Source organism: Anneissia japonica, unplaced genomic scaffold (genome assembly GCF_011630105.1).
Source record: "Anneissia japonica isolate Jap-2015-1 unplaced genomic scaffold, ASM1163010v1 scaffold5350_len443212_cov192, whole genome shotgun sequence".
In the NCBI taxonomy this organism is placed as follows: Eukaryota; Metazoa; Echinodermata; class Crinoidea; order Comatulida; family Comatulidae; genus Anneissia; species Anneissia japonica.
In genome coordinates this window covers 403,208-428,674 of record NW_022717468.1, presented here as the reverse complement: position 1 = coordinate 428,674, position 25,467 = coordinate 403,208, and the positions used below count along the sequence as shown (strand labels likewise).

The 25,467-nt window shown below is 35.4% G+C and overlaps 1 protein-coding gene across 9 annotated transcripts; it reads right to left on the bottom strand.

The window, feature by feature from the left end:
* Positions 1–593: 593 nt before the first annotated feature.
* LOC117110329 (ras association domain-containing protein 10-like) lies at positions 594–24,536 on the bottom strand. 9 transcript variants are annotated; one of them, XM_033253006.1, is made up of 3 exons: positions 22,624–22,821; positions 15,746–15,877; positions 594–5,013 (listed from the first exon to the last, which is right to left on the bottom strand). In XM_033253006.1, the coding sequence occupies exon 3, from the start codon at positions 4,997–4,999 to the stop codon at positions 3,644–3,646; it is 1,356 nt and encodes a 451-aa protein (XP_033108897.1). In that variant the 5' UTR covers positions 5,000–5,013; positions 15,746–15,877; positions 22,624–22,821; the 3' UTR covers positions 594–3,643. The 9 variants fall into 9 exon arrangements, with proteins under 9 accessions (XP_033108897.1, XP_033108901.1, XP_033108896.1 ...); XM_033253010.1 differs by lacking the exons at positions 15,746–15,877; positions 22,624–22,821 and adding an exon at positions 24,442–24,536; XM_033253005.1 differs by lacking the exon at positions 15,746–15,877.
* Positions 24,537–25,467: the final 931 nt, after the last annotated feature.

Below are 25,467 nucleotides of genomic sequence, written 5' to 3'. Positions count from 1 at the left end.
ATAATTACAGCTTCATTATCATTAATAGGCATTTTCAGTCAAGTGTAAGCCTATAAATTTTCAAAAGTCCTTGACATTGGCCTAAATTGATCAAAGAAAGGCATCTGATGTCTCGATGTATGACTTCAATTTTTAGTTCTGTGACATGCACATCTTCTGATGAGCAAATAATATGTCGGCCTATTAGATACTAGGCCATAGTTTCCAATCACTATGTGATTTGCGACCGACTAAGGCCCGACCTAGATTTCATTTTATCATAGTAATGATTTAAATTGCATTGACTCAGAATGCCACAGTACAGATGGGGTGGTAGCACATTCAGCACGTAATGGCATTGTATTTAATATGTTGTTGGAGGGTATACAGAAATATTTATAGCCTACAATAAAGTTTTCCTGAACTATTTCATTCTACTTTTTACCATGTAGGATGAAACATCAACATCATCATCAGCAGCATCATCATCATATCATCCAAAGGCATGTCTAATTTCTAATTTTAAATGTTTTTTTTTGTCTTTAAAAAAAAGAGGCAATAGCAATATTTGACATAGAGTGAGGCGTAAAGTAGAGAAAGCACGCAGTCAGTGGTTATTTAAACGATAGTTACTATCATTTTAGTTATTTTTATTTATTTATTTCATCACACATCCAGCAGTACAGTTGCATATTACAAGATGTTTAATATACAAGAACAGTATAAACTTTCATACAGCACATTTTTTAAATGTTAAAAATATAGGTCTACAATGAAACATCAAGTATGTGTTGTATTATGAGCCTAACTGAAATACCATCGGTAGATTTGTCTTCCCTTGATCTTCGACTCTTATTGATATTTATCATTCATTTGTACGGATTTAACGAGCGGTAAGCTCACTCACTGAAGATTTTATTACCAGTAAGTACATGACATGGCGTGTCTGAATGCATGCATAACAATGTCGTCGTAGCAAACATTGATGATAATCTCATATCAAATTTGTTTCCCTAAGATGGCCTTCGAATCTAAATATTTTCCATAACTCCCATAATATTGTATGTGTGAAAACAATTTTGTGGTCTAAAAATACTGTACCGCACCAAAAAAATATATTTGGCCACTCGAAGTTGCGAAAATCCAACATGGCCGCCAATATGGCTGCTAAAACCAGGAATGCTCTAGTTACTTAAATTAATACAGTATAAATGTCTACCACATGTTTTCTAAGAGAATCATTTAGTAGGGCCATATACCTCCATGGTAGGGCCTAATGTAGTACAGCCATTGACTTAAAGATGAAAGGTCAGATCGTCTTTGAGGAAAATAGACTGATGGCATAATTTTGTAGTCTACAATAAATCTGTATAAGATCAATGCTTAATTCTGGCATAAAACAAAACTATTACGACAGGCTTTATTATTTATCCATCTTTGGAAATGTATAAAAATTATAAGTTACTATACTATACAAGCCAATATATTATCCTGCACAATATGAAAACATGAAAATCATCAATTTATGGGAGGTGATAATTTATAGGCCTTCCCAAATGCAAAATACAAGAAAAAAAATATTCATATTGAACTTGGGCACTACAAATAACATCAAGGAATTAGGTATTTAATATTATTTCGGAATTAAGACATTTTAACATTTTGACGATATTATGATACACAGTAACTAAATAAAAAAAATAATAGGTAACTCTTTTAATGTGCTTTTTCATTTATATGCTCAATATATACCGTATTAAAATGTAAAAAGTTTGTTAAATGTTTTGTTTTTAAGTAGCCAATGAGCTTAATGTGAGAGACAGACCTCGGAGCAATTAATTTTGTTGGCAAATCTTACAAATGCTCTTTTTTCCGGCAAAACTGCGGGTGGGGTAAGAAAATTATCTGGGGAGTGGGGGGAATTATGATTATAATATAGGTTAATAGCTTTCAACTACAAATTATAACTAGAAAAATATATGTCTAACTCCAAAGCATCTTAAATTTCAAGCATTTTTAAATCTTGGCATTTTTTTTAATTTATTTTATTTTATTATTGAGAATTAATAAATTATGTGGTTATACATTTCAAACAATAATAAGTTGTTATGTTAATGTTTCATATGTATTCTTTATTGCTAATGGCAGTATATGTTTAAAGTAACAGTCGTTGTTTTGCCGAAATTGTACTTAGATACTGTAGGCTTGTGTTGCGTACTATGACCAATAAGCAGAATGGGGAGCTTATAAATGTTTACGACAACATCATTATTTCACATTTCCTTGTATTTATGTTCATCCAAAAATAACATTTGAATTGAATTTTAATAATGAATTGTAGCCAGCAGTGGGAGCCTAGAATGTTTACATTTTCAACAAGCATAGAAAATAATTACGACACAACATTATTTTCACATGGGACATCCATACGCTCAATAAGATTATGTAATTAATTGTAGCCAATAGAAGTAGCGGGAGCTTAGAATGTTTACATTTACAACAAGCATAGAAAATAAATACGACACATCATTATTTCTACATGAAAACATGGAACATCTCATATGCTCAATAAGATTATGTAATTAATTGTAGCCAATGGAAGTAGCGGGAGCTTAGAATGTTTACATATACAACAAGCATAGAAAATAAGTACGACACATCATTATTTCCACATGAAAACGTGGGACATCCATACGCTCAATAAGATTATGTAATTAACTGTAGCCAATGAAAGTAGCAGGAGCTTAGAATGTTTACATTTACAACAAGCATAGAAAATAAATACTGCACATCATTATTTCCACATGAAAACATGGAACATCTCATATGCTCAATAAGATTATGTAATTAATTGTAGCCAATGAAAGTAGCGGGAGCTTAGAATGTTTACATTTTCAACAAGCATAGAAAATAAGTACGACACATCATTATTTCCTCATGAAAACGTGGGACATCCATACGCTCAATAAGATTATGTAATTAACTGTAGCCAATGAAAGTAGCAGGAGCTTAGAATGTTTACATTTACAACAAGCATAGAAAATAAGTACGACACATCATTATTTCCACATGAAAACTTGGAACATCTCTTACGCTCAATAAGATTATTTAATTAATTGTAGCCAATGAAAGTAGCAGGAGCTTAGAATGTTTGCATTTTCAACAAGCATAGAAAATAAATACGACACATCATTATTTTCACATGAACACTTTGGACAACCTATGCACTTGATAATACCTTGTGATCCACTGCTATAGGGCCTATGATATAACACTATTTAATGAATTACAATTATAAAAAGGAAGCTTTAGTCCGTACTGTATAATAATTCACACAACTGACAGGCAAAGAGTCACACTATTTCGAGCTATTTCAGTCGTTTTCACACAATCATTTAATTTATACAAATCGCCATATCAATATAATTCTTTCAAATTGTTATCAAATGGTATTTCAAATTCTGTACTAATCTTAATAATTAATCATGGTATTACAACATTTGTCAGAATTTGTATATTTACTCAATTACAAGTTCAATAAAAAAATATAACTTGACTCGAGAAAATAAAATAAATACATACATACATCTAAACAGACAGCTACATAAATAAATATTTTCTTTAGCGGTAGGCTTATATTCTGTTTTCATGTTATATTTTTTTTTTAAACCAGTGTTACAGAGGCAAAATGAACAGCGCCCCCATCTTCTGAGTCTTGCATTGAACTTAAACCAGTATCGGAACTTGAGTCTGTATCGTTACTAGCCTGATCCCAAATGGTTGATTCAGTTAGCTGATGAGTCGCCATCGTATGCTTGTTATTCACATGTAAAATGCCTTTAATATTATTGTTCGGTTTAACACAATTTAACCGATTTAATGTTTCGTCAGGTTGCGTGGTTATATTTCTTTTAAGTTCCACTGGTGAATGTCTATTTTCCAGCTCATTTGTTTCATAGCATGTAGGCATTATCTGTGTAGTTTTTCTATCGATACCAATTTCATTCAAACTTTCTATGGAATCGGCGCAAATTCGGTTTCCTTCGCTGTCAAGTTTCGCAAAAGTCACGTGTTTTTTACTCTTTCTAATAGAAGGTTCATATGTAACATTGGAAATCGTTACCAGTTTGTCACTATCTGCACACTCTTTCTCTGACGAAAGTATCCTGCCTTGAGTTACTTCATTGCAGTCTTTATCAGTTACAGGCATATCCAAAACACACTGATTTATAAAAGTCTTCTTTTGTAGTTCTATCGACTCACGTGACTGCGTTTCACAACCGCCGGAAACTGCATGGTATTTATCGTTCGATACTAAAACATCATTGTCACCATTCGCGGATAAGTATGATTCCTGCACATAATCTTTTCCGTTTGCGTACATACGGCATACGTGCATCTGTGTTTCGTAATATTCGATCTCTAAATCGGTCTGTCGAATAGTTTCCATCAGATTCTGTATTTGTTCTTCTTGCCCGATCACAAGCTCCATAAGCTTATCAGAAGCAGGAGCAACGACGTCCGCAAGTGATATGCTGCGATATGATTGGCTATCTAGAAGCTCGTCATTACTTCGACTTATTCTGTGATTATTTTGTTCATTTAGCCATTTCACATTATCTTGTTGGTCACTACGTTCGACACTGTGTGCTCTCCTGCCACAACTCTTTTCTCCAGGTCTTCTCTTTCGCGAAATCCTTGGTGGAATTTCTTTTGGTTTTGTTTGTTTGTTGTCATTCGTAATACTTTCAGTCGTTTTCTTTCTCAAAATAAATTTTACATTCGTCTGCTCGTTGTGCCAAGCGCGCCAAATTTTGATAATTTTTGTATTCCGTGGTAAAACTCGTTCGCATTCTCGCCACTGCTCAATAATAACATAAGATTCGATGTAATCGTCTGCAAGTTTATCAGCCTTGGTTTTGTTATACAGAAGTGCTGTAATGACGTCATGGCATGTTGTTCGTTTTGTCAGTCCTTTTACCTTCTTTTCTCGATTGTTCACCCACACGTTCACTTCCATATCTCCCCAATTACCTGCGAAAATATAAACAAACAGCAAGTGTTTAATTTATGGTGATTACGGTATATCAACAACACAATTGATTTATTACAAACATTATGCTTGACCAAGTTGCCTAAACACATGTACAGCTTCCTCATATCATTCAATCTCAACTCTGTTTAATTAGCAGGTAGGCCTACTTATATTGCACTGACATTTAACAACCCAAGTGTGACGAATGATATACCTGTAGGCTCTCTATGCTGTAGGTTAACGACCATAATAGTTTACCTATTCGTGTAAAAAACGAGATAATAATGAACGATATCAAACTCGTTGATATAAATCATAGCCATATACCACAGTTATCAATAATGGACATTAACCATGTCATTGTCAAGATGTACTATATATCTTTGAATCTGGTACCAAAAACCAGACGCGTACCCATTAGTAAACCTCAACAATTTAGATCAATAACCGCGGGTGAAGGTATTGACTCCGAAATTCTAAATTTACAACACACATTTGTGAATCATAACATTCCCGGGGCAATTTTGTGCCAGAGCATCCGGATCAAAAATCGGGATCGTTGTACTGCGTTACCGTCGCAGCCTACAGCCAGGATTAATTGTTAGTAATTAGTAAGAAATTGTTTTGTAAGTGTAAGACAAACGTCTCTCAATGTGTCCTGGGGGACTTGTGTTGCCGTTCAAGTCTAAAGCTGTAACTGAAACGATATTTATGCAGGCATTATAACTGTGCAAAAGCCTACTGTAGTGTACAGTAGTAGCCGACAACGAAATAAAGACCACTCGAAAAAAAAAATAATAATTGCAGAAAAAAGTTCGCAATGTCAGCACTGAACGTTATACACGGCTACAACATCATGCCTATATTAAGCAAGCTTAATATTCCATCACGGTTACTCTTCTTTATAGGTTATTGCGATCGATTACTGCATAGTAACATAGGCCTACATTCTACTACAGGAGTTGGCCTAATTTAATAATTCGCGGCGGTGATTGAATGCTACTTGCACCTTGATCGATCTTGTAGACATAGGCCTATGCAACTGTCGTTTTAATATTATACGTATTGTACACATATTACATATTTCTTTGCATAATATGCTAGCCATGGCCTTGTAACTGTTACAGCTACGACTATGATTGAAGAATGAAAGGTAGTTAAATAAACAATACAGCTCGCGCGCCAACTCAGTCGTCAAATGGAGTTTTGAATGCATCTATAATGATCACAACAGATCACTTAAAGACCAGTGTCTGTCAAAAATAGGATTTATTCTCGCAAGGTGCAGTGTCATCGGGAAAGAAACGACCGAAGACCAAGCTGAATAGCGGGATTGTTTCAGTCAATGTCGGTGTTAAAACGTAATTACTAACACTTTAATCCCACAAATTATGTTTCAAGTTTGTTCGAAAATGCTCACATCTGATTTATGACAGGCGGTACAGTATTCGATATAGTCTAGCCGGTTAATTAATTAACATCCAATCAATCAATCAATAAATGTAAAAGCTAAAGAAAGTCACTGCCGTACTTTTTCAAACTTATTGGAGAACCACAAGGGAAAATAAAATGTTAGGTTTAAAGTTTAAGCTCATCACAGGCAGCTGAAATAAGAAAGAGAAGAATTCTGCTAGAAATCGTCTCACTAAACTTTTAAGTTGCCCAGATCGTGAGGTCGTTGCACTGAGTTTGTCGTGTAGCCAACAAAATGTTTGGCATCTGTCCACGCAAATATAAAATGCATAAAGATGAGATATAATACAGTCGATTAATGCATCTCCTACTCTAGTTCTTTTATGAGTTCGTTGAAAGAGAAAGCCGCAGTTTCCCTCGAGATCAATCGCCATGGCAACCTCAGAGCGGATACTTTTAATAGTTTGTTTCCCCTGAACACAGCCTTCTGTGAAAATTGAGAGTTGGGGGAATTGAAATGTGCAATTTACATAATTAGTAATAGATTCTAACACCACGGGGCACCGCCGTGTTCTTTGTTTTTCCCCCCTAGATCCACTCCAGTATCTTATCGATACCTTCTCCTTTGCTAAGCAATCAAAGGCCTATATAGAGTAATAATGACTCTAATAGTGAAAGCCCGTCGAGACACGGCATGCAGTAAGACTATTGATGGTAGCTTAATTAATGACGTTTAAGCTTTTGAAATGGCAATTATTTTAAAGATTCAGAAAAGCATAACCCGTCCCTTTCCGAAATTCAGGAATCGCTCAGCTGAATGTAAATTTAAGATCAGTTACCGAAACCATGGGTGTAAATCTGAGTGACATCGGCACTCATTATAAAATTAAAGCTGAAAACAAAAAGAGACCCCGAAATAATAGCACCTACCGTACTCGCGCTGCCGAAGTTTTGCTCCCATTTTCTACACGATTTTCACAACTCAATGTCCACGAGTCGAATGTCTACCGTCCACGGTCCACAGCAGTTCAACACATAAAGGCATTTCTCCGGATCATTTATCCCTCTTATCATGACGATACACTCGATGAACGTCAGGCGGTCTGGGTCTATTGTGAGGGGACTTGTCTCAAAGAGACCACTGGAGGGTACTGGAGGTTGACCGGCAATAATTAGGCTCTGAACCAGAAGCACAATTTATAGCCAGGGTAAATAATATGTAGCTTAAGTCAATGTTGACTTACAAAGCAGTAATGGGGTATCATTATGCGATAGGATACTTGAACGTGATCATGCAGAGCCATAGGCTTACCTGGGGGAACAGTCGAACAATGTACTAATGAGCATGCGTCATACGGATGCCCCAGGCTGGCTACAAAGTTTGCTAGGTCTATGATCTTACTAATTGAATTAAAGGTCTATTATTTATGCAATTGTACAAGTTGCTACTTAAGTTTTTATATTCTACAGACGAGTATTTGGTCGCTATTTTCTCACCATCCTAACACCTCAGCAAATGATGCTATTAATTTCAAAATTTATGATATGATGGTAGGACGGAACTGTATGTCAGCTCTTCTTTCTAAGCGTAATTTTTCTTCCGATTGTGCGGATGCGCCGATCAAAATTTCAGAGCCAGACAAAAGTGGGATTGAACTATGAACCGTATGTTATAGTTCTATAAATATCTTACAATGTATATAAGCTGATATCCGAATAGATATGAATTTATTAGTGAGCGAGTTGTATCGTTTCACAGGGAATAGCAGATGGTAATATCGACACCCTAGACCTATTTGAATAATTCTTGTAAAAATGCTTCCGTTCATATTCAGGTGTTAATATTTATTGTATAGAGCAGCTGATAGTGTTAAAATTTATTGTATTACAGATAGACTGTAGACATGTGTGATGTTGTAACACATACAATAATTAATTAGCCTTCACATAGAATGATGTCATATTGCGGTTAAAATAGGTTTGTGTCCGTACGCTAAAATGGAAGTTGTGCTACAACACATCTAATCACAAGATGGTTAACTCATGGTCATGACGTATGGTTAGAGTATAATAAGTGACGACTTACTAAATTTCATAGAGCAGTAACCTACCGGTACTGTATGCCTACATCATTTTGGAGGCCTCTTTTGCTTACTCTGAATGAGTGAAATTGATTGTATACTCTAATGTTATATAGGCCCTATAGGCTTACCTGGAATAAAAGTAAATTGATTGTAATCCTGTTTATGAAATTATATAAGGCCACGCCTGGCTAGAACCGAGCTAAATTAAGTTATAGGCCTATCTTGTGTGTACGTTTTCCCCCTGCTTTTAAATATTCCAAAACTCTGTGGTTAACCGTTCAAGAGTGTATCGACAAACACCCTTTCAGTGTCTTAGAAAATTTATCGTACTTGTGCAATAACCAGTTTATACCTTCAGAGCCTGGATTTAAATTAATTGAGTACCGTATATAAAACTACTGGTTAAGGGCAACCAAATATAATATGAGGAAGAAATTAATTATAGGGAATTATGTCTAACGGTAAGTCGTCTGCCAGGGTGTGCAGCCCAGTCCTGTGATACTGTATATCGTTGATGAAACAGGACGCGATTATGCCTATTTCTTCTCTAATGTCGCAATTTTCCCGTTTTATTTTAATTAGAAAGATTGTATATTTGTAGAAAATTATTATTTTGGGATAAATTTATCAAGTCGGTGTTAAGCTTTGATTTTTTTTTGTAACTATAGTCCTACCTTATCACTTTTGTCAATATAGACCTATTGATTTTATTTGTTGATATATTTTGTTGACAAGAGAGTTAAAGTACATCTTTTATGTTTTCCGTCAAAATTCTTTAAAATACACGCTCCTGCTTACACAAATGTAGGCCTCTCTCAGAGTGGAAAGCGACAATTCAAACAAACATCGTTAGTCGAGTACGTCCTCGATCACTTTATCATTTTCTATATACACGTAATCTATAACTTGTGTTTAATCACTACGCTAGTCCATGTAATGCATTACACGAATTAACAACACTTCGAATTTTACTTTGTTATCCGTCGCTTACGGTCGTGTAGGCGATGCATATATAACATGCGTATTAATAAAATGTGAAGTCATCTGAGTCATGGTTTCTTAAAATATACAGTCGCATTTATTTAACGTGCGGTATATGTGCTCAGTTGAACTACAACATCAGCCTACCTTTGTGTATCCATCAAACATGAAGCCTCGATTTTGGTAATGAGATAGTAATAGCACAGACACTTTAGTATCTGTAATAATAGTACTGTATATTGTTCATAAAGCGGGACGCGATTAGGCCTTTTCTTCTCTAAATGTCGCAATGCGACTATTGTATCTTTTATAGTCATTCAACTTCTCGGTCAGTAAGCATACATTATTTTAGAGCATTTGTTTTTCAAAGCCTGTAGTCACGGTGATAGACGGACATAATCAAAAGCCTATTATATTTCAATTATTATTAATAGGTCTTACAGAGGGCATGGATTGCGGATGTGTTCTCTCACGAGAGTAAATGAATTGAACAGTGTAATTTAGCAACGAACTGAAAATACATGATCATATGATAGTAATAACTGGAAAAATGTTAATTTTCGCTAGGCCCGGATAGGTATAGGCATACATTAACAAATATATTAAAATTAATCAGTGAGTAGGCCTACCAAGTCTGCAGTTCGATTTGAGACCTATTTTACGTGGTATATACCTAAACAGATTATTGATCCTGGTCAGTAATTATGCCTCATCAAAAACCTCTGCTATGTAGAGAAGCCACGACAATACAAATATAGACTTTGTACGCTGAGTTATCTTCCCACACTACACTATCCAGCCAAAATCTGTTGCAAGGAAGACGAAATAATTTGGACTAAACTAAGCCCTCCGTGCGACCTCTTCAATGACGCGTGAACTAACCAGGTTCAATACTATTATCATGGTAAAAGAAAGAATACACCAAAAGCAGACCCATAGATCCTATAAACCTAGCACGTGCTCCCATATGGTATCATTTAATGTTCGATGCTGCAAAAAAAACGCCAATCCCTAGCGACGACTTTTTTCATAATCTTCTTGAATCGTCTTTGTACAACCGCTAAAAGGCAAACGAACTATAGAATGGGACGCTTGTGCGCTTAAGCACATAATAATAGTTATTACAAGTTCTACCATACGCTACGGCAAGTTATGTCCATTTTCAAATCGAATAAGTCACCACATACAATACACAGGTTGTAGTAGTGTTTGTGATTTAAGTATACTACAGTTTAAGCATATTTCTAATTGAAGGGTTGGAATGACTTTTAGATCAGTGGTACTCATACCTAAGTGGGGCGTCAAAAAAAAAAAAAATTTCGAAGCTTAAGAAAAGAATCTCTGAAAATTACTGTGACTTTTTTAGTAACATGGTAGAAAAACAATATGTCACCTCGATGCCTCATATTCCAGAAGAAGAAAACACGATGTGGCATCTGGATGCCCCAGACGCTATGTCAGAACTGTGCTTATAGCCATATGTAGGCCTATTAGACCTTAAGGAATGATTTAAGATATAAATGTAATGTAAACCCATCATTAAGGTACATTTCACACCAGTGACTGTCAAATCATTTCCTGCTATTTTGCATTCGTAGCCAACATTACGATTCCGTTGTAATGTATACAGTACTTCTTTTTGACCCGGTTGAATCCGATGCATCAATTACGCATTGTTAACTTACATTTTACTAGTTCATGAGTTGCTCCTATTCACAGACCACTATTATCAAGTTTGAGTTGATGTTGATATAGCAACACACTTACTTGAAGGGGACACAGGAAATTCACACTAACAATTTTGTAGGACGGCATACAGATGCATCCTATTGTATTGTAAGCTTACTAATATATTATTATCTATTTATCTTGTCGTTTTGCTTAGTTTATCACTATGGTATCGTTACCATCATCATCCTGGACGCTTGAAGGCTTACGATGTGGCGCACTCAGCAAGATATACCGTATCCTGTCGGTCGTAGCGATTTGGAGCACATATAAACCCAATATATTTTAATATTGTAGTGCCTTATCAATGGTTTTTCACACAAATATTTTTGGGTCGTCCACTTGAGTCCACAGAGATGTCCGAACAGGGGAGGGCCGAAAGTGGGGGTGGGGGTGGGGACTGAGAAACAACACTACCCTAGTGAGGTCCGGGTCATCTCTGGGAAATTTTGTTTTCTAGACGCCCGGAAAAAATCTCTGAGGCGTTTTGGGAGATCAATAATTTCTTTTTCTTTCTTTCCAAAGGGTCTCCCCCTCCCCCTCCACCCACTAAATCCGCCCCTGATCTCAAATATTACCATAGGCATATTCCAATTCCACCTAACTATTATGTAGGGCTACACAATGCAGGATAAATACTATACATGTATATATGGGGTTCCTGAATAATGACTGATTTTATGCCTACCATTGTTTTCCTGAATTATTTCATAACCGCAAAGGAAAGGCGCAATATAAATACCCAATACCAGTACCCGTACCGGTATACTAAAACACAAGCATTCATGCCGGTGATAGGGCAAAATACCCAGCATGGTCAAAAATAATTTATGTTCAGGATAAAAATATTTAATATTCTAATGTTTAACATTGATCGTCTGCAAAAAATGAAGCTGAAGCAATGAAAGTAGGCTAGTTTAATAAGAAGAGCAAAGAAGGGGTGTGTTTAATTATCCCATGATTCCTACAACGTACAGTCTATCTTGGATAGAATAGTAGCTTCATGGTTTAACAAATTAGTAAAATGCGACAACACAACTCACTATCACTGCGCAATGCAGTTTCATTATGCGCTTCCGCTCAACAAGATTCATTAATTTCACATCATTAAATCTACGATCAAGACAGATAGTATTTATTCTTACCCAAGGAACTCATTGTCAGTCTTAAACTACATGTCTTCATTATCGGAGATACGATCACTAAAATACAATCGATGCCGATAGCAAAACTATGGGGTCAATATTACAATTGAGCTTATTAGATGATTTAAAGTAATTTTCTATACTAATAAAAAAAAGTTCAAGTTTAAATTTTATCACAGTTGGAAATCGTGTTGGGCGAGCACATTGATTGATTTTAAGTCGAAACGTGATCGCGGATATCCGCTTGGGGCTCTAGATTCCTAGGTTGGAATTTCTCTCATCATGCCTACTTGTACAGGAGCTTACCGTCGATTACGGAAGCACAGAAAGGCGCTATCTAGAAAATAGAGCTTTTTTATTTCCGTTTTCGTCGGCCAGTGACCAAATTAGACAAATCGTCCCCGCTTAGCGTCTGCGTAACAAACTCATTGAACTGAAGTCCCGTTGTCATTATAATGTTTTTTAAAGCTCAAATAAACGCACGCTTCATTATTTATTAATAGATTAATTTGCTATTGTTGTCGTCTTGCGGCGTTGTTTAATTCGTCCTCAATTCCTTCATAGACATTCTACGCCTATAATGGTACGGCTCGCTTGTTTTACGCAGCCTACCCGTTACCATTCACAGATGGAGGACAGTACAAGTGTAAAAATACTTGAAGTCAAATACATAACCTGAATCGGTTTTGGAAGGTTAATGAAACGCCAATCAAGTAAACATTTAATAATTTGTGATATTTGTCTGTCGTCAGTGGAGATGATTTATCGTTGCTTTTAGAAAAATAAAAATATATATATAGGCCTATATATATATATATATATATATATATATATATAATAGGCCTATATATATATATATATATAACATAGTTAAAAACATTGGCTATTTTAATGTGGAAATGCGGCTGTGTAGTACAACCATGATAGTGGACACAATACATCAAAACAACGAGAACAGTGAAAATGACGGATAATGGCCGGGGCATATCAATTATGTTGTAACGGTACGGTAGTTATGTTAAAATCTATTTTTGCGCTATTCTTAGTCTTGTTTTTATATATATCAACCCTTATCCAGACCATATTTAGTCTCGAAAAGAGAATCCTTTCCACATTGTATCAGAAAAATTACGGTTTGTACCAAGAATCATGAGTATAAGGGCAAGGTTACGATAAAAATAAATTGAAATTGAATTAGAATTTAACCCATAAGAAGATCAGATTGAAAGCCTAAAACGTTCATATTTTATTTAGCTTTCCCGTTATGCACAAAATGTATCATTTATTTCGTTGGTCAGAGAAAATAATTATACACAGCATCCTACAACAGGATTATCCGTTGAATGCGCTAGGCCGATGCTTGCTTAATTACTAGCAATAGTTTGACGCAAATCACCCCGAGACAGCCAAAATACACCCTTGATACTTCACAAATATACTCTCATATTAATAACTCGCTTGACTGCCACGATAATTCAAATCCTCGTAAAAGGACGTATCTACGCAACAGGATTTAAATGACACATGTCAACTAGTAATAATCCTATCTACACATACAAAAATATTACGCTGTTATTTGACAGTTCGAAAAGTAGGACACGTATGATTCTCACCACCCAATATAGCAAAGAATATAAAAGTAAATTATTCAACCTTTTATGGTACCTATTGTAGGGTTTTAGACACAAACTGTTAGCCTTCATTGACTTACTTTATATAGAAGAGTTAAAGTGTGGAGTTTACAACCATATTTTTTAATGCTCGTACCAACACAGGTCGAGATTAAATGACATGAGGAGGAGGAGGCACAGACACAACGAAGAAACAATAACGTAAAAAAATTCTCTTAATAAATAATCCAATCGTTGCATGTTCCCGCGTGAAATAGGACTTTGCGACGCAAAGGTTAACTAGATCACATAGTCTGTGTCTGTGAGTAAATCATAATTTATATATTCGGAGGTGTTATGCAGAGTTATGACGCTTAACTGTGGGATGTCCACAAACATTGTTGAGGGTAGAAAATATAAGGAAAGACCATAAGAAAGATAAAAAAAACAGAAACTTAAGCCTTTATGAAGAATGCATTATGGAACAGGCCTTGTATACATGTACAGTATATGCCTATCTTAAATTAATTGTAATAATAATTATGGTATCATTACTATGTTGATTACCTAAGGTATGATACATGTAAACAGAATATAGGGCTAGTAAAATTTGAAACTAAATAAAATCATGACTAGCGTAAACTACATGTTGCCTTTCGGTAGACTTTTTATCCATGACGGATGAATGCAGGCTCGAAATTAATTAAGGCTTCAGTTCCGGTAATTTGATGGAATGAATGTTTCCCATAACTTTTTAACTAAGTAGGCCTATTATTTAAGCATATCTTGTTACAAAAAGAAGCGGAATCCATCTAACACAGGTGTTAAACTTCCGTTGTGAATAACTAAACATTTACAAAACGATAAAAGGTGTCGGTCAGTTCGAAATACGCTATAGGCCCATAGGGCTATGTAATTCCATTCCACGTTTTAACATTAATTTGTGTATAGTTTTACCACATATCCTGTCTGTAGGCCTAATATGTACTTAAGGCTAAATTAAATTAAAGTCATTGGCATTTATCCTGGAATTTAAACCATAAAACATCGGCATTTTAATTCTAATTACCTACGTCAATTCTCGTGTCCATAAAAGACATCGTAAATCGAAAGAACTTTTCAATTTCAAAACACAATATGCACACGATGAATTGATTATATGAATTCATTTACCCTTTTCAATTCTCTAACAGTCGTTATGCTTCTAATGGTGGTCCCTGCTATACAAATTTAAAATTCCTGCTTTTATTTCTTTTGAAACCGACTATACGCCTGTTTACAACAAAACAAAGCATACACTGTTATCAGTCGTTGACATTTTCAATTTGTGAAAGGATTTTGAACGGTTTCGTAAGACAAACGTGCGCCGGTTTAAATAACAAAAGTGAAATATTGTTTAATGAGCGATTTATCTAGAATAAAACGGTTGATCTACCAGAAAATGTCTTACCAACGCACTACAATATGGTGGATGATTCAGTAAACAAATAGAAAACCTCGCAAATGCTACTGTTTGTTTGATTAGTATATAATAACATGACTATAATATATCCGTGTTGAAGCTGCAATTTGCGTTTTCGATGTTCATAAGTGAAACAAAATTCTTATCGTAACATAGTATACGAGAAACAATCCAAAATGATAAATGTATTGTGTTAGCTGGACTCATTATAAATAGAAGAGATATTTTGGGCGGGAACAGAAACCGTTTATTGGCAAAATAAAAAAGCATGTGGTGCCTACTAAAGCATTAAATTTTCATTCAGTTACCAGTAGGCGAACATCAAATCGAAAAGGATGGTGTCGTATAAGAACAATCAACTCGTTATCCTGTTCGAGTATGGCATGATTGGTTATCGTCAACGCATCCCTCAGCTGGTAATCAATTTAAGGTTTCTTTGTCTGTAAAAAAATATCAACAAATACATTTTTTCGATTTGTTTCTGCTTGGAAGTTAATCATTACATTAATTCATTTGTATAAAAAGCTAGATATGCCAGAATTTTTGATGTTTTTCTCGATTTTTCATTCTTGTTTTTCCTTGTAGACATACTATATTATCACCATAATTATACCAACACCAACACTACCAGAGAAACATTTTTCAGGGGCACTACCGCATTAGACATTCCTGAGGACATGTGTCCCCACCCCCAAAAAAAATGTTACAAACATTCAGTACAGATCAACTAAATTCTCGACATTTCTGTATTAATATTTTAACACATTTTATCATTTATTATCTGCCCTGCCATCCCATTAAGTATTGCCTTCAGATGGGATATCTTCCAAATCGTACCCATCCTGATGTAGTAGTGCTTTGCATAATAGGCTTAGGTATGTATCATTATAACTTTTTACTTCCGTCCTTACGTTAATTGGCCTATTAAAACGTGTTGTTGCATACGGTATATGAAACAAGGGTGAAATAGATTGCTTCCGATTAGATTCGAATTCGCCACAAGGCCATAGTGGCCCACTTGACTGACGTATTCAGCCAGTAACTTATCCATAATCAGGGGCGAAAATCAATGGGGATAAACAGGCTTTATCCACCCACCTGCCCCCACCCCCTAAAATATTACCAATGCCTGTTGTTATTACGGTGAAATAATAGCCCAGTAAGTTGACTGCTGAAAATTTGAGTGCATCAAACACAACCGTGTCATTAGGGGACTTCTACCAGATGATGAGGCTGAGGTTGGTGTTAATTCAACCCATCTGAAATTGTTTGGTAGCTCTATCGAAAAAAAAAAATCTGGATCCGCCCCAGATACAGTGGTTTGATATAGAATGGGAGCGAGAGGGGTGCATGTTTATACGCAGAAGGTTGCCTATTGTTTCTGCTTGGAAGTTAATCATTACATTAATTCATTTGTATAAAAAGCTAGATATGCCAGAATTTTTTATGTTTTTCTCGATTTTTCATTCTTGTTTTTCCTTGTAGACATACTATATTATCACCATAATTATACCAACACCAACACTACCAGAGAAACATTTTTCAGGGGCACTACCGCATTAGACATTCCTGAGGACATGTGTCCCCACCCCCAAAAAAAATGTTACAAACATTCAGTACAGATCAACTAAATACTCGACATTTCTGTATTAATATTTTAACACATTTTATCATTTATTATCTGCCCTGCCATCCCATTAAGTATTGCCTTCAGATGGGATATCTTCCAAATCGTACCCATCCTGATGTAGTAGTGCTTTGCATAATAGGCTTAGGTATGTATCATTATAACTTTTTACTTCCGTCCTTACGTTAATTGGCCTATTAAAACGTGTTGTTGCATACGGTATATGAAACAAGGGTGAAATAGATTGCTTCCGATTAGATTCGAATTCGCCACAAGGCCATAGTGGCCCACTTGACTGACGTATGCAGCCAGTAACTTATCCATACACAGGGGCGGAAATCAATGGGGATAAACAGGCTTTATCCACCCGCCTGCCCCACCCCCTAAAATATTTACCGATACCTGTTTTTATTACTGTGACATAATAGCCCATTAAGTTGACCGCTGAAAATGTGAGTGTATCAACCACAACCGTGTCATTAGGGGACTTCTACCAGATGATGAGGCTGAGGTTGGTGTTAATTCAACCCATCTGAAATTGTTTGGTAGCTCTATCGGGAAAAAAAATCTGGATCCGCCCCAGATGAAGATAAGGTGATTCTCGATAAAGGTTTTATCGATAGGCCAAACTCTTGTATTCTAGAAGGTCTGTTAACGACTAACTTCAAATTATTTGTTAATGCATAGTAGTGAGTCATGAACAATATTAATTATAGGCATTCCTATGGTCTAATTCCTTATGGACCTGAAACCTCTCGTTACCGAGGAGAGTATCATACCATTAGACCACCGAGACCTATCGCGCAGATTTGAATCGTATCCCGCCATAGACATTTTTCTTTCATACAACTGAAAAAAGGAACTTTGAAGGGCTATGATACGATAATAATAATAATAATAATTATTATTATTATTATTATTATTATTATTATTATATATACATGCATTATGCTAATATATGCATAATCCAATTGCGGTGTACATTGTTGTTGTATTGATTTAGGCTACGTAATCAAACGATAAATAAAGACAGCTGTCGAAAATCAAGCTCAAACGGCAGAATACAGTAATTATCAACATGATATCGATACAACATTATTCAGTAAGCAATATTGACAAACCAGATTATTTCCACTGGGAATTCAATATTTAAATGAAATTTTATACAGCATTTGGGTTATTCGATTCCAGCCTACCTCCATTATTCCATAGGTCTCAAACAACTACACTTTTTTTTTTATATATAAGAACACATTTTATAAGAACACTGAGGCTGGAATAACTTAAAAATTAAGAACAAAATAAGAACAAATTGAGGCTGAGGTAGAATGTCAAACTAGATAAACCAAAAAATTATATGTGTTCCTTATGTGCAGTAGGTGACTATGTAATACCCTTCTATAATACAGTACGGTACAGTAGGTGTACCTACCTCCAATTTGGGGCCATTTTTTTAACCGGGGCCTTTTTTGTGGGCCATTTTTTGCTGGGCCTTTCTTTCAGGGGACATTTTTTGTAGGGGCCACTTCAACTCTCAGTGCAGTGTATAATGCTGTACAATAATAATTTTCGATGTTTAAAAAGTGTGTAAAATAAGAACAAAATAAGAACATTTTGAGCCTGAAATCGACCCAAAAATAAGAACACTGAGCAAAATTTTACTGGTTCTTATAAAAAAAAAGTTTAACAGCCAGGGAGTGATTCTGGTTATAGAAACCCACGCGCTGGGGTGCCATGCATTTCGCCGCACCCCTCTGAATACTCTTACCGGAGAGCTCAAATCTATAGTAAATTCATTTCCCAGACAGTGCATTCGGCTTTCGCGTCCTGGCCGTAATAGGTCCTGAATCTTCTCCCACGGGTCAAAATTACTAGGGATGTCCGCCAAATCGGAATAGAAAAAGTGCTGAATTCACCATGAACGTGATTTATAAGCAAAAGAGACCGGATTACATGGGGTCTGAAATCCTTGTGACCATTATTGTGACCGACACCAGGAAAATGCAGCGTTTTAGCGTCTAATAAATAAACCACTTTGTAATCATTGGTAATCTGAGACGAATCAGAACACGAATGAGATATAATCGAATTTGTAAAGTTCATCGGCACGACATTGATCGGGTCCATCCTCACGGAAAATCTATTTAATAAAGAAGCTTATTATCTAGGCCGACTATATATGTCATAAATGATATCATATCTTATGACCCGTGCTGGAAAACGCGGTCTTGCCTTTTGAGTCCGCACAAGATACTTTACAAAGTACTGTTGATGCACCCTTGAGAGCACGCTTTGTCAGGCGTGAAATTCTCTAGATGTTGGCTTGTAGAAATATACTCATCCGCCTATGAATATCCATCAACACTGAGCATGCAACGTCTAGGTGGAAACAGTGCTTTGTTTTCATAAAGTAAACAATCTTTATTCTTGCTTAAGCATACATAAACTTTACGAAAACAAGAAAGAAGTTAGTACAATACTAATGTAAGTGATAATTTGACGAAATACAAACATAATTAAAATACTTATTCACAATAATAATATTGCCAACTACTTTCCAACTAGGCATTTCATTATTGTTTTTTTTTTATTTAAACTTATTCCTTATAGACCTAGTATGGCTATTTTGGACTTTTATTGCAGTTAATATAATGCTATTTTTAGAAATCAATCATTCAAGAAAGGAGGCGTATGGACGTAATGCAAAGCCACCTAGACAGTTGTAACGAAAAACTATTTAATTTCCATACTTCCTCTCGGTATTATCTGATTATACAAGCATTAATGCGCCATTACTGAGTCAGTATACAGTACAGTGGTACTTTGAAGTGGATGAAAATGAACAATCGAAGTTCACAAGGTTCATAATTCCGATCGTTGCTTTCTACATGCATAGCTTGTTGTTGTTGTTGTTGTTGTTGATGATGATGATGATGATGATGATGATGATGATGATGATGATGATGATGATGATGATGATGATGAGGATGGTGATGATGATGATGATGACGGCGATGATTGTGGTGGTGGTGATGATAATGATGATGTTGATGATGACGATTTTTTTTATGATGACGGGATGATGGAAATAATGAGTATAACGGATAATGATAACAATGCAAATGATAAGACATATAATAACAATAATAATAGTGATAATAATTATTAATTTAATAGCAATAGCAAAAACAGAATATGAATAATAATAATAACAATGATGATGATGACGACGATGATGTAGATGATGACGACGATGATGTAGATGACGACTACGATGATAATGATAATTATAATGATGATGATGTTGATGATGATAAAGATGGCGGTGGTGGTTGTGGTAATGATGATGATGTATAGTGTATTAGTATCATTGCACTGTATATATGAGTGAAAATTTAAAAATGAAAAACATGAACAAAATGAGGACAAATAAAGATGGATGACCCCGTGGATGACTTCCACGAAAGACAAAAAAAATGATGATGTTTGACGCAAATGATACAAATACAACACTTGTATTTCTATGCGATACATTTATAAAATTAATTTTACGACTTCCTTCATATGTATACATGAACTCTGTTGCCCACCAGACAAAGCGCCATTGATTGAAAGTTTTCTCAAAGACCCTTGGGAGAAATTCCGAATATCGGATCCAGTCCAACTCTGCCAAAAGATTTTCATCCACTCCCACTTTATGTGCAGAAAGCTAGGTCGATGTATGAAGAAGCTTAGCGTCAATAAACTTAATTTATTGCCCTAGCAAACACACGGTACCGGAGACATTTACGCTAAGTGGATCAGCGCTAGTAGAAATATGTACGCCATCGTGGCTTTTAATGATCTTCTACGCGTGGAATTTCCTTGAGAAATTCTAGCAATGGCGAAGTACTTTTTAACTAGACTGATTTATATGTGATTAATGTACTGTATAAGAGTCAGTTGTAGGATTACCGAATGACTCATCAACCACTGATAACGTCTAAATAATTCAACAAATTCATTATACACAAATAAGAGAGAACAGTTATCAAGACTTGTCAAATTCGAAGCATATTAAATGATATAACAAAGCTCATATCATTTTCATAATTTCAATTGCATATAGTACAAGTAGTATTGTGGTGAATTTGGCTCCCTCAACTCACTAACAAAACGCGCGCACATTGTCTTCTCCATTTATTTCATTGTGTACCGTATTTTGATTTGTAACACTATTATATGGTTTGTTTTTTATTTAAGCTATAAATTTAATTGCAATGGTAATGTAAAGCCTAATACCACAAAATAGTGAGATTTTATGTAGGCCTATATATTATTTTCTTTTATTTAAAATGTAAAATAATATTTGTTCGTATCGTGTCATGATCAATTTCAATTTTTGTCACATCATGGTTAGGCCTATTAGGTAATTTTATTACAATAACAATTATTACAATAATGCACCAATCTAAACTTAGTCTTTGGCATCATGAGGAAGAAAAACAAACTACCAATACCAAGTAGGCTTATAAAGTGAGGAGCAAATATGTCTATAATACAGTGACTGTTTGAAACTTGCATTGAAAAAATAACGGCACGTTAACGAAAAATAGTGCATAGACCTACAACACAATAAATCCTGTATCTCATCTAAGCTTAGCCTAATTTCCTACAAAAAATGTGCTGACATAATAAAGAGAAACAGTCCCTTGATGTCTCTTTAACCTGCTAGTGGCGCCATCAAAAAAGATCATCTTTGGTGGCAAAATAACTTCATAACATTAAAATCCCATGTACACTTTATGATGTGCGACTAACCCATACTCAAAAGAGGTCCTATGCAGTAAAAGAGATGATGATGATTTAAGCTAACCCATAAATAGTCTATAGCACAAACGAATGTTAAAGCAAACAAGCGATAACGTACCGTATATCTTATAGCCCTATTTTTATGAATTTTAAATACGGTTTCACTTTTGAGATATTGTCTTGTTGGTTCTAAATTTTTGTGTAGGCCTATCCTGTTGATCTTTGTTTCTGGTGACTGAGGAGGGGGGGGGGGAACTTATCCGTGAGCTTAATACGCACGGAGGTGAAGAAGGGTGTTGTTGCTTCCAATCGGATTCGAAGCCACAAAGCCAAGTTGTCTAGTGACGGGTATTATTAAGCAGAAGACCTGCCAAGTTCGAATCTTCCATATTACCTCATCTTTACCTTCTGCGACCAGTTATTACGAATGGCTGGTTAGAATTTAGTTCGTCAGTTAATCGAGGTACAATTGTGACCTTACTACCTCTTTCCTCTACCCCAAACAATTCTCTCACTCACACTTATAATTCTCTCTCTTCCTTGCGCCACACCAAGAATGTATATGTACTAGAGCTTACAAGTTTCCTCTATACTTAAGTTTCCTTAAAAGTGGATAGTTATTAAATTAATTGCAACCTTCTTGATTCACGAAGTGAAGATGGGGGTACTATTACTAATCTATATGTCCGTGATCACAATGTAAACATTATGAGATAGTCTACTATTATGTACATGCATTGCGATAAATACTATTCTGTTTTTACTTACCTGTCAGACGGTCAGTCTGACTTCAAAATCCTTGTTAGTAAAATGGTGTATACTCCGGGGTATACTTTTCAGTTAGCTCACGATAATTCCTATATCTGCTACAAAATCTTAGCGATTATTATATGTTCCCTGGTTAACACGATTAATCCTAGCGTTCAAAGAAGACTAAATGTATCTATGGACGTTTATTCCACCGTAACGGACGTATAATTACTAAGCCTAGTTGTGTGCGATACTTGATATATGTACCGTATTTACAAATTTAGCCACACAGAGCACGTGACATCAGGTAAAAACGATGATGTCACTTATTACTGCCATCTCAGTGGATACCTTTGTTTGGTGCATGTGATAAACCGGAAATGATTTTAAGTATCAATGTTTCTCAATAATCTAAATAATTTTAGTAAATAACATTAAGACAGCAATCCTATACACAATTTGATTTTAATAAATATTGTCGATTTGTATATAAAGCCGTAAAGCAATGTCACGACGTAAATTAGATTTCGTTTTGGTCTGTGTCATGCTGAAGCAATTTGGCATGACGAGGTTTGATTCACCGCGGCAGAGAATTGCTCGCTATCGATTTTTATGCTCAATTTCATGGTTTGTTCTCAACGCCCATTAAATTTCACATAAAAACTGTTAAAGTTCACAGGCCGTCATTTCCGTGGGCATTTCGATAAACTATCGGTGACTACATCATCAAGAATGCCAATGGCTTACATCTTCGCTACGCCGGAGGATATTCGTTGGTAAACATGTCACCCAGATTATAAACAAACTTCCTTTGCCCTTAAGACAAAATAATTGATAGGAATATTCAACATTTTGTAGGCCTACTTAAAATAATTTATAATACTCCACTGGAAGTAATATATATCCTCCTCCACCACTTTATCAACTTTTAGATCTACAATAAAGGGCTACGATTTAGGGCAGTGCACTACCAGTGCTTCAAATGAAATGTTGCTTGAATTTCCTTGAATCGTTTTACTGCAGCTTATAATGCATTGCGAAAGCCTACCTCACCATGTTCATAAACGGCATGAGAGTTAAATTTTATAGGACGGGGGACGGTGGCATATTTTCTCGAAAACCAAGTCTAATATCATTACTTCTAGTAACTTACTAAATTACTTCTAGCTCCTTAGATTGAGTAAAGGGTTTTTTTTTATAACCATCAATATACAATTTTTTTTAATTTACTATTTATGAAACGAAAATATATTCATATATATATATACAGATCCCAAGCCCCTAATATGCTCATGATGGAATTTTCACGAGATGGAGTGTGTCCAAGTGATTCTTTGACCATATATGGCGCTATTAGGCCTATTCGATTGTTGGGTTAAAGATTTTACATCCCATAAACTAACTGGCCTTGCGTTCAGGAACACAATAATTTTTTGTTTTCATGATTTTGAAATATATTTGAACACTATGAATTTGATTGATTGATTGATTGAATTTCTTTAATAAACCGAATCGTAACATTAAAATGAATATAAAGAAGTCAGAATTAAGAAAGGAGGAACAGAGCGAGTCAGATTCCCGTCCGTAAACTGAGAAAATTACATTATTATATAATACGGTACCGTATTTATTGGGGTCGAATAGACACAGCTGAGTATTGATGAGAATGAGAGTGAGACTCAGGCCTTTCTTTGTTGATTCTGCAAAACACAAGCTAATATATATATTTAGTATTCGAGAGTAAGCTATCGGTGTCAAGAGTAGTAGCACATCAGCCAGAATAATGTTTTTATAAAGGACCAGCATGAAACTTCACGACCTGTTTTTATAACTTACCGTAATTAATCGGAGCGTGGTCGCAACGCGACGTGGTACCAAATCAATCGTATACAGAGCTACGCCTTATGAAAACAGTAGCACGAGTCCAACTGCCTCGCCTCCGCTGCATCCTCCTCAATGAAACACTTCTAATCAGCAATACGAACTAGGCGTCCTAAATGGTAACAGAGATAAAAATATTGCGTACATGATGAAATTAACACAAAACCTAAAATAGAATCAATAAATTAACTTGTAAAATGATATGGCCTAAAATATCAATTTCTAATGATACACGTATCACCTGCCTGTGCGAAACAAGTTTTCTCTGATTTACAAACTCCTTATTACACAGTGTATACGAAAATCCTTAAACTGTGTACCACATCCAAATAGTAAGCCTCGCGACCAATCGAGTGAACGGTGGACTTATTCAGGAACGTTATTGTCCAGGTCTAAAAATTAACTGAAATGGATTCTGATTGCCAATTTTAACTTATATATAATATTGCATTTTATTAGGCTATTTTATACATAATAGAGGAGACGGGGACATTGTAACTGGTCTTGATAAATGTTTATTGATTCTTAACAACATTTTCCCCTGTAACAATTGAACAGATTGTTCATGGATTCTTTTTATTAATAAATATATGCCCAAAAGGAATTAAAGTCCTCATATTAAATAAATAAATAAATAAACGGACTTATATTATGCGCAGCGTATCCGCCAGAGAAGCTCATGGCGCATTGGCATGTCTGAGCCATAGGCCTAGATAAATAAATAAATAAATATTATTTTATTCTATCTAGTATACATTTTTGTTTACATGTAGGCCTATATAATTAGGCCTATACAATACTTTATCAATGTTTCCAATTTGAACGAACTTCGAATAATTTCATTAGGTTTTTTATGTAATTAATAGTTGTAGCATTCCGAGTAAAAAAAAATATACGTCCGGTACTGCTATGTTTTGTAGCGGTTTCGTAGCGTCGCTAACAGCATCGAACTCCAAGCTTTATTGCCTGAAGGAGATCCAC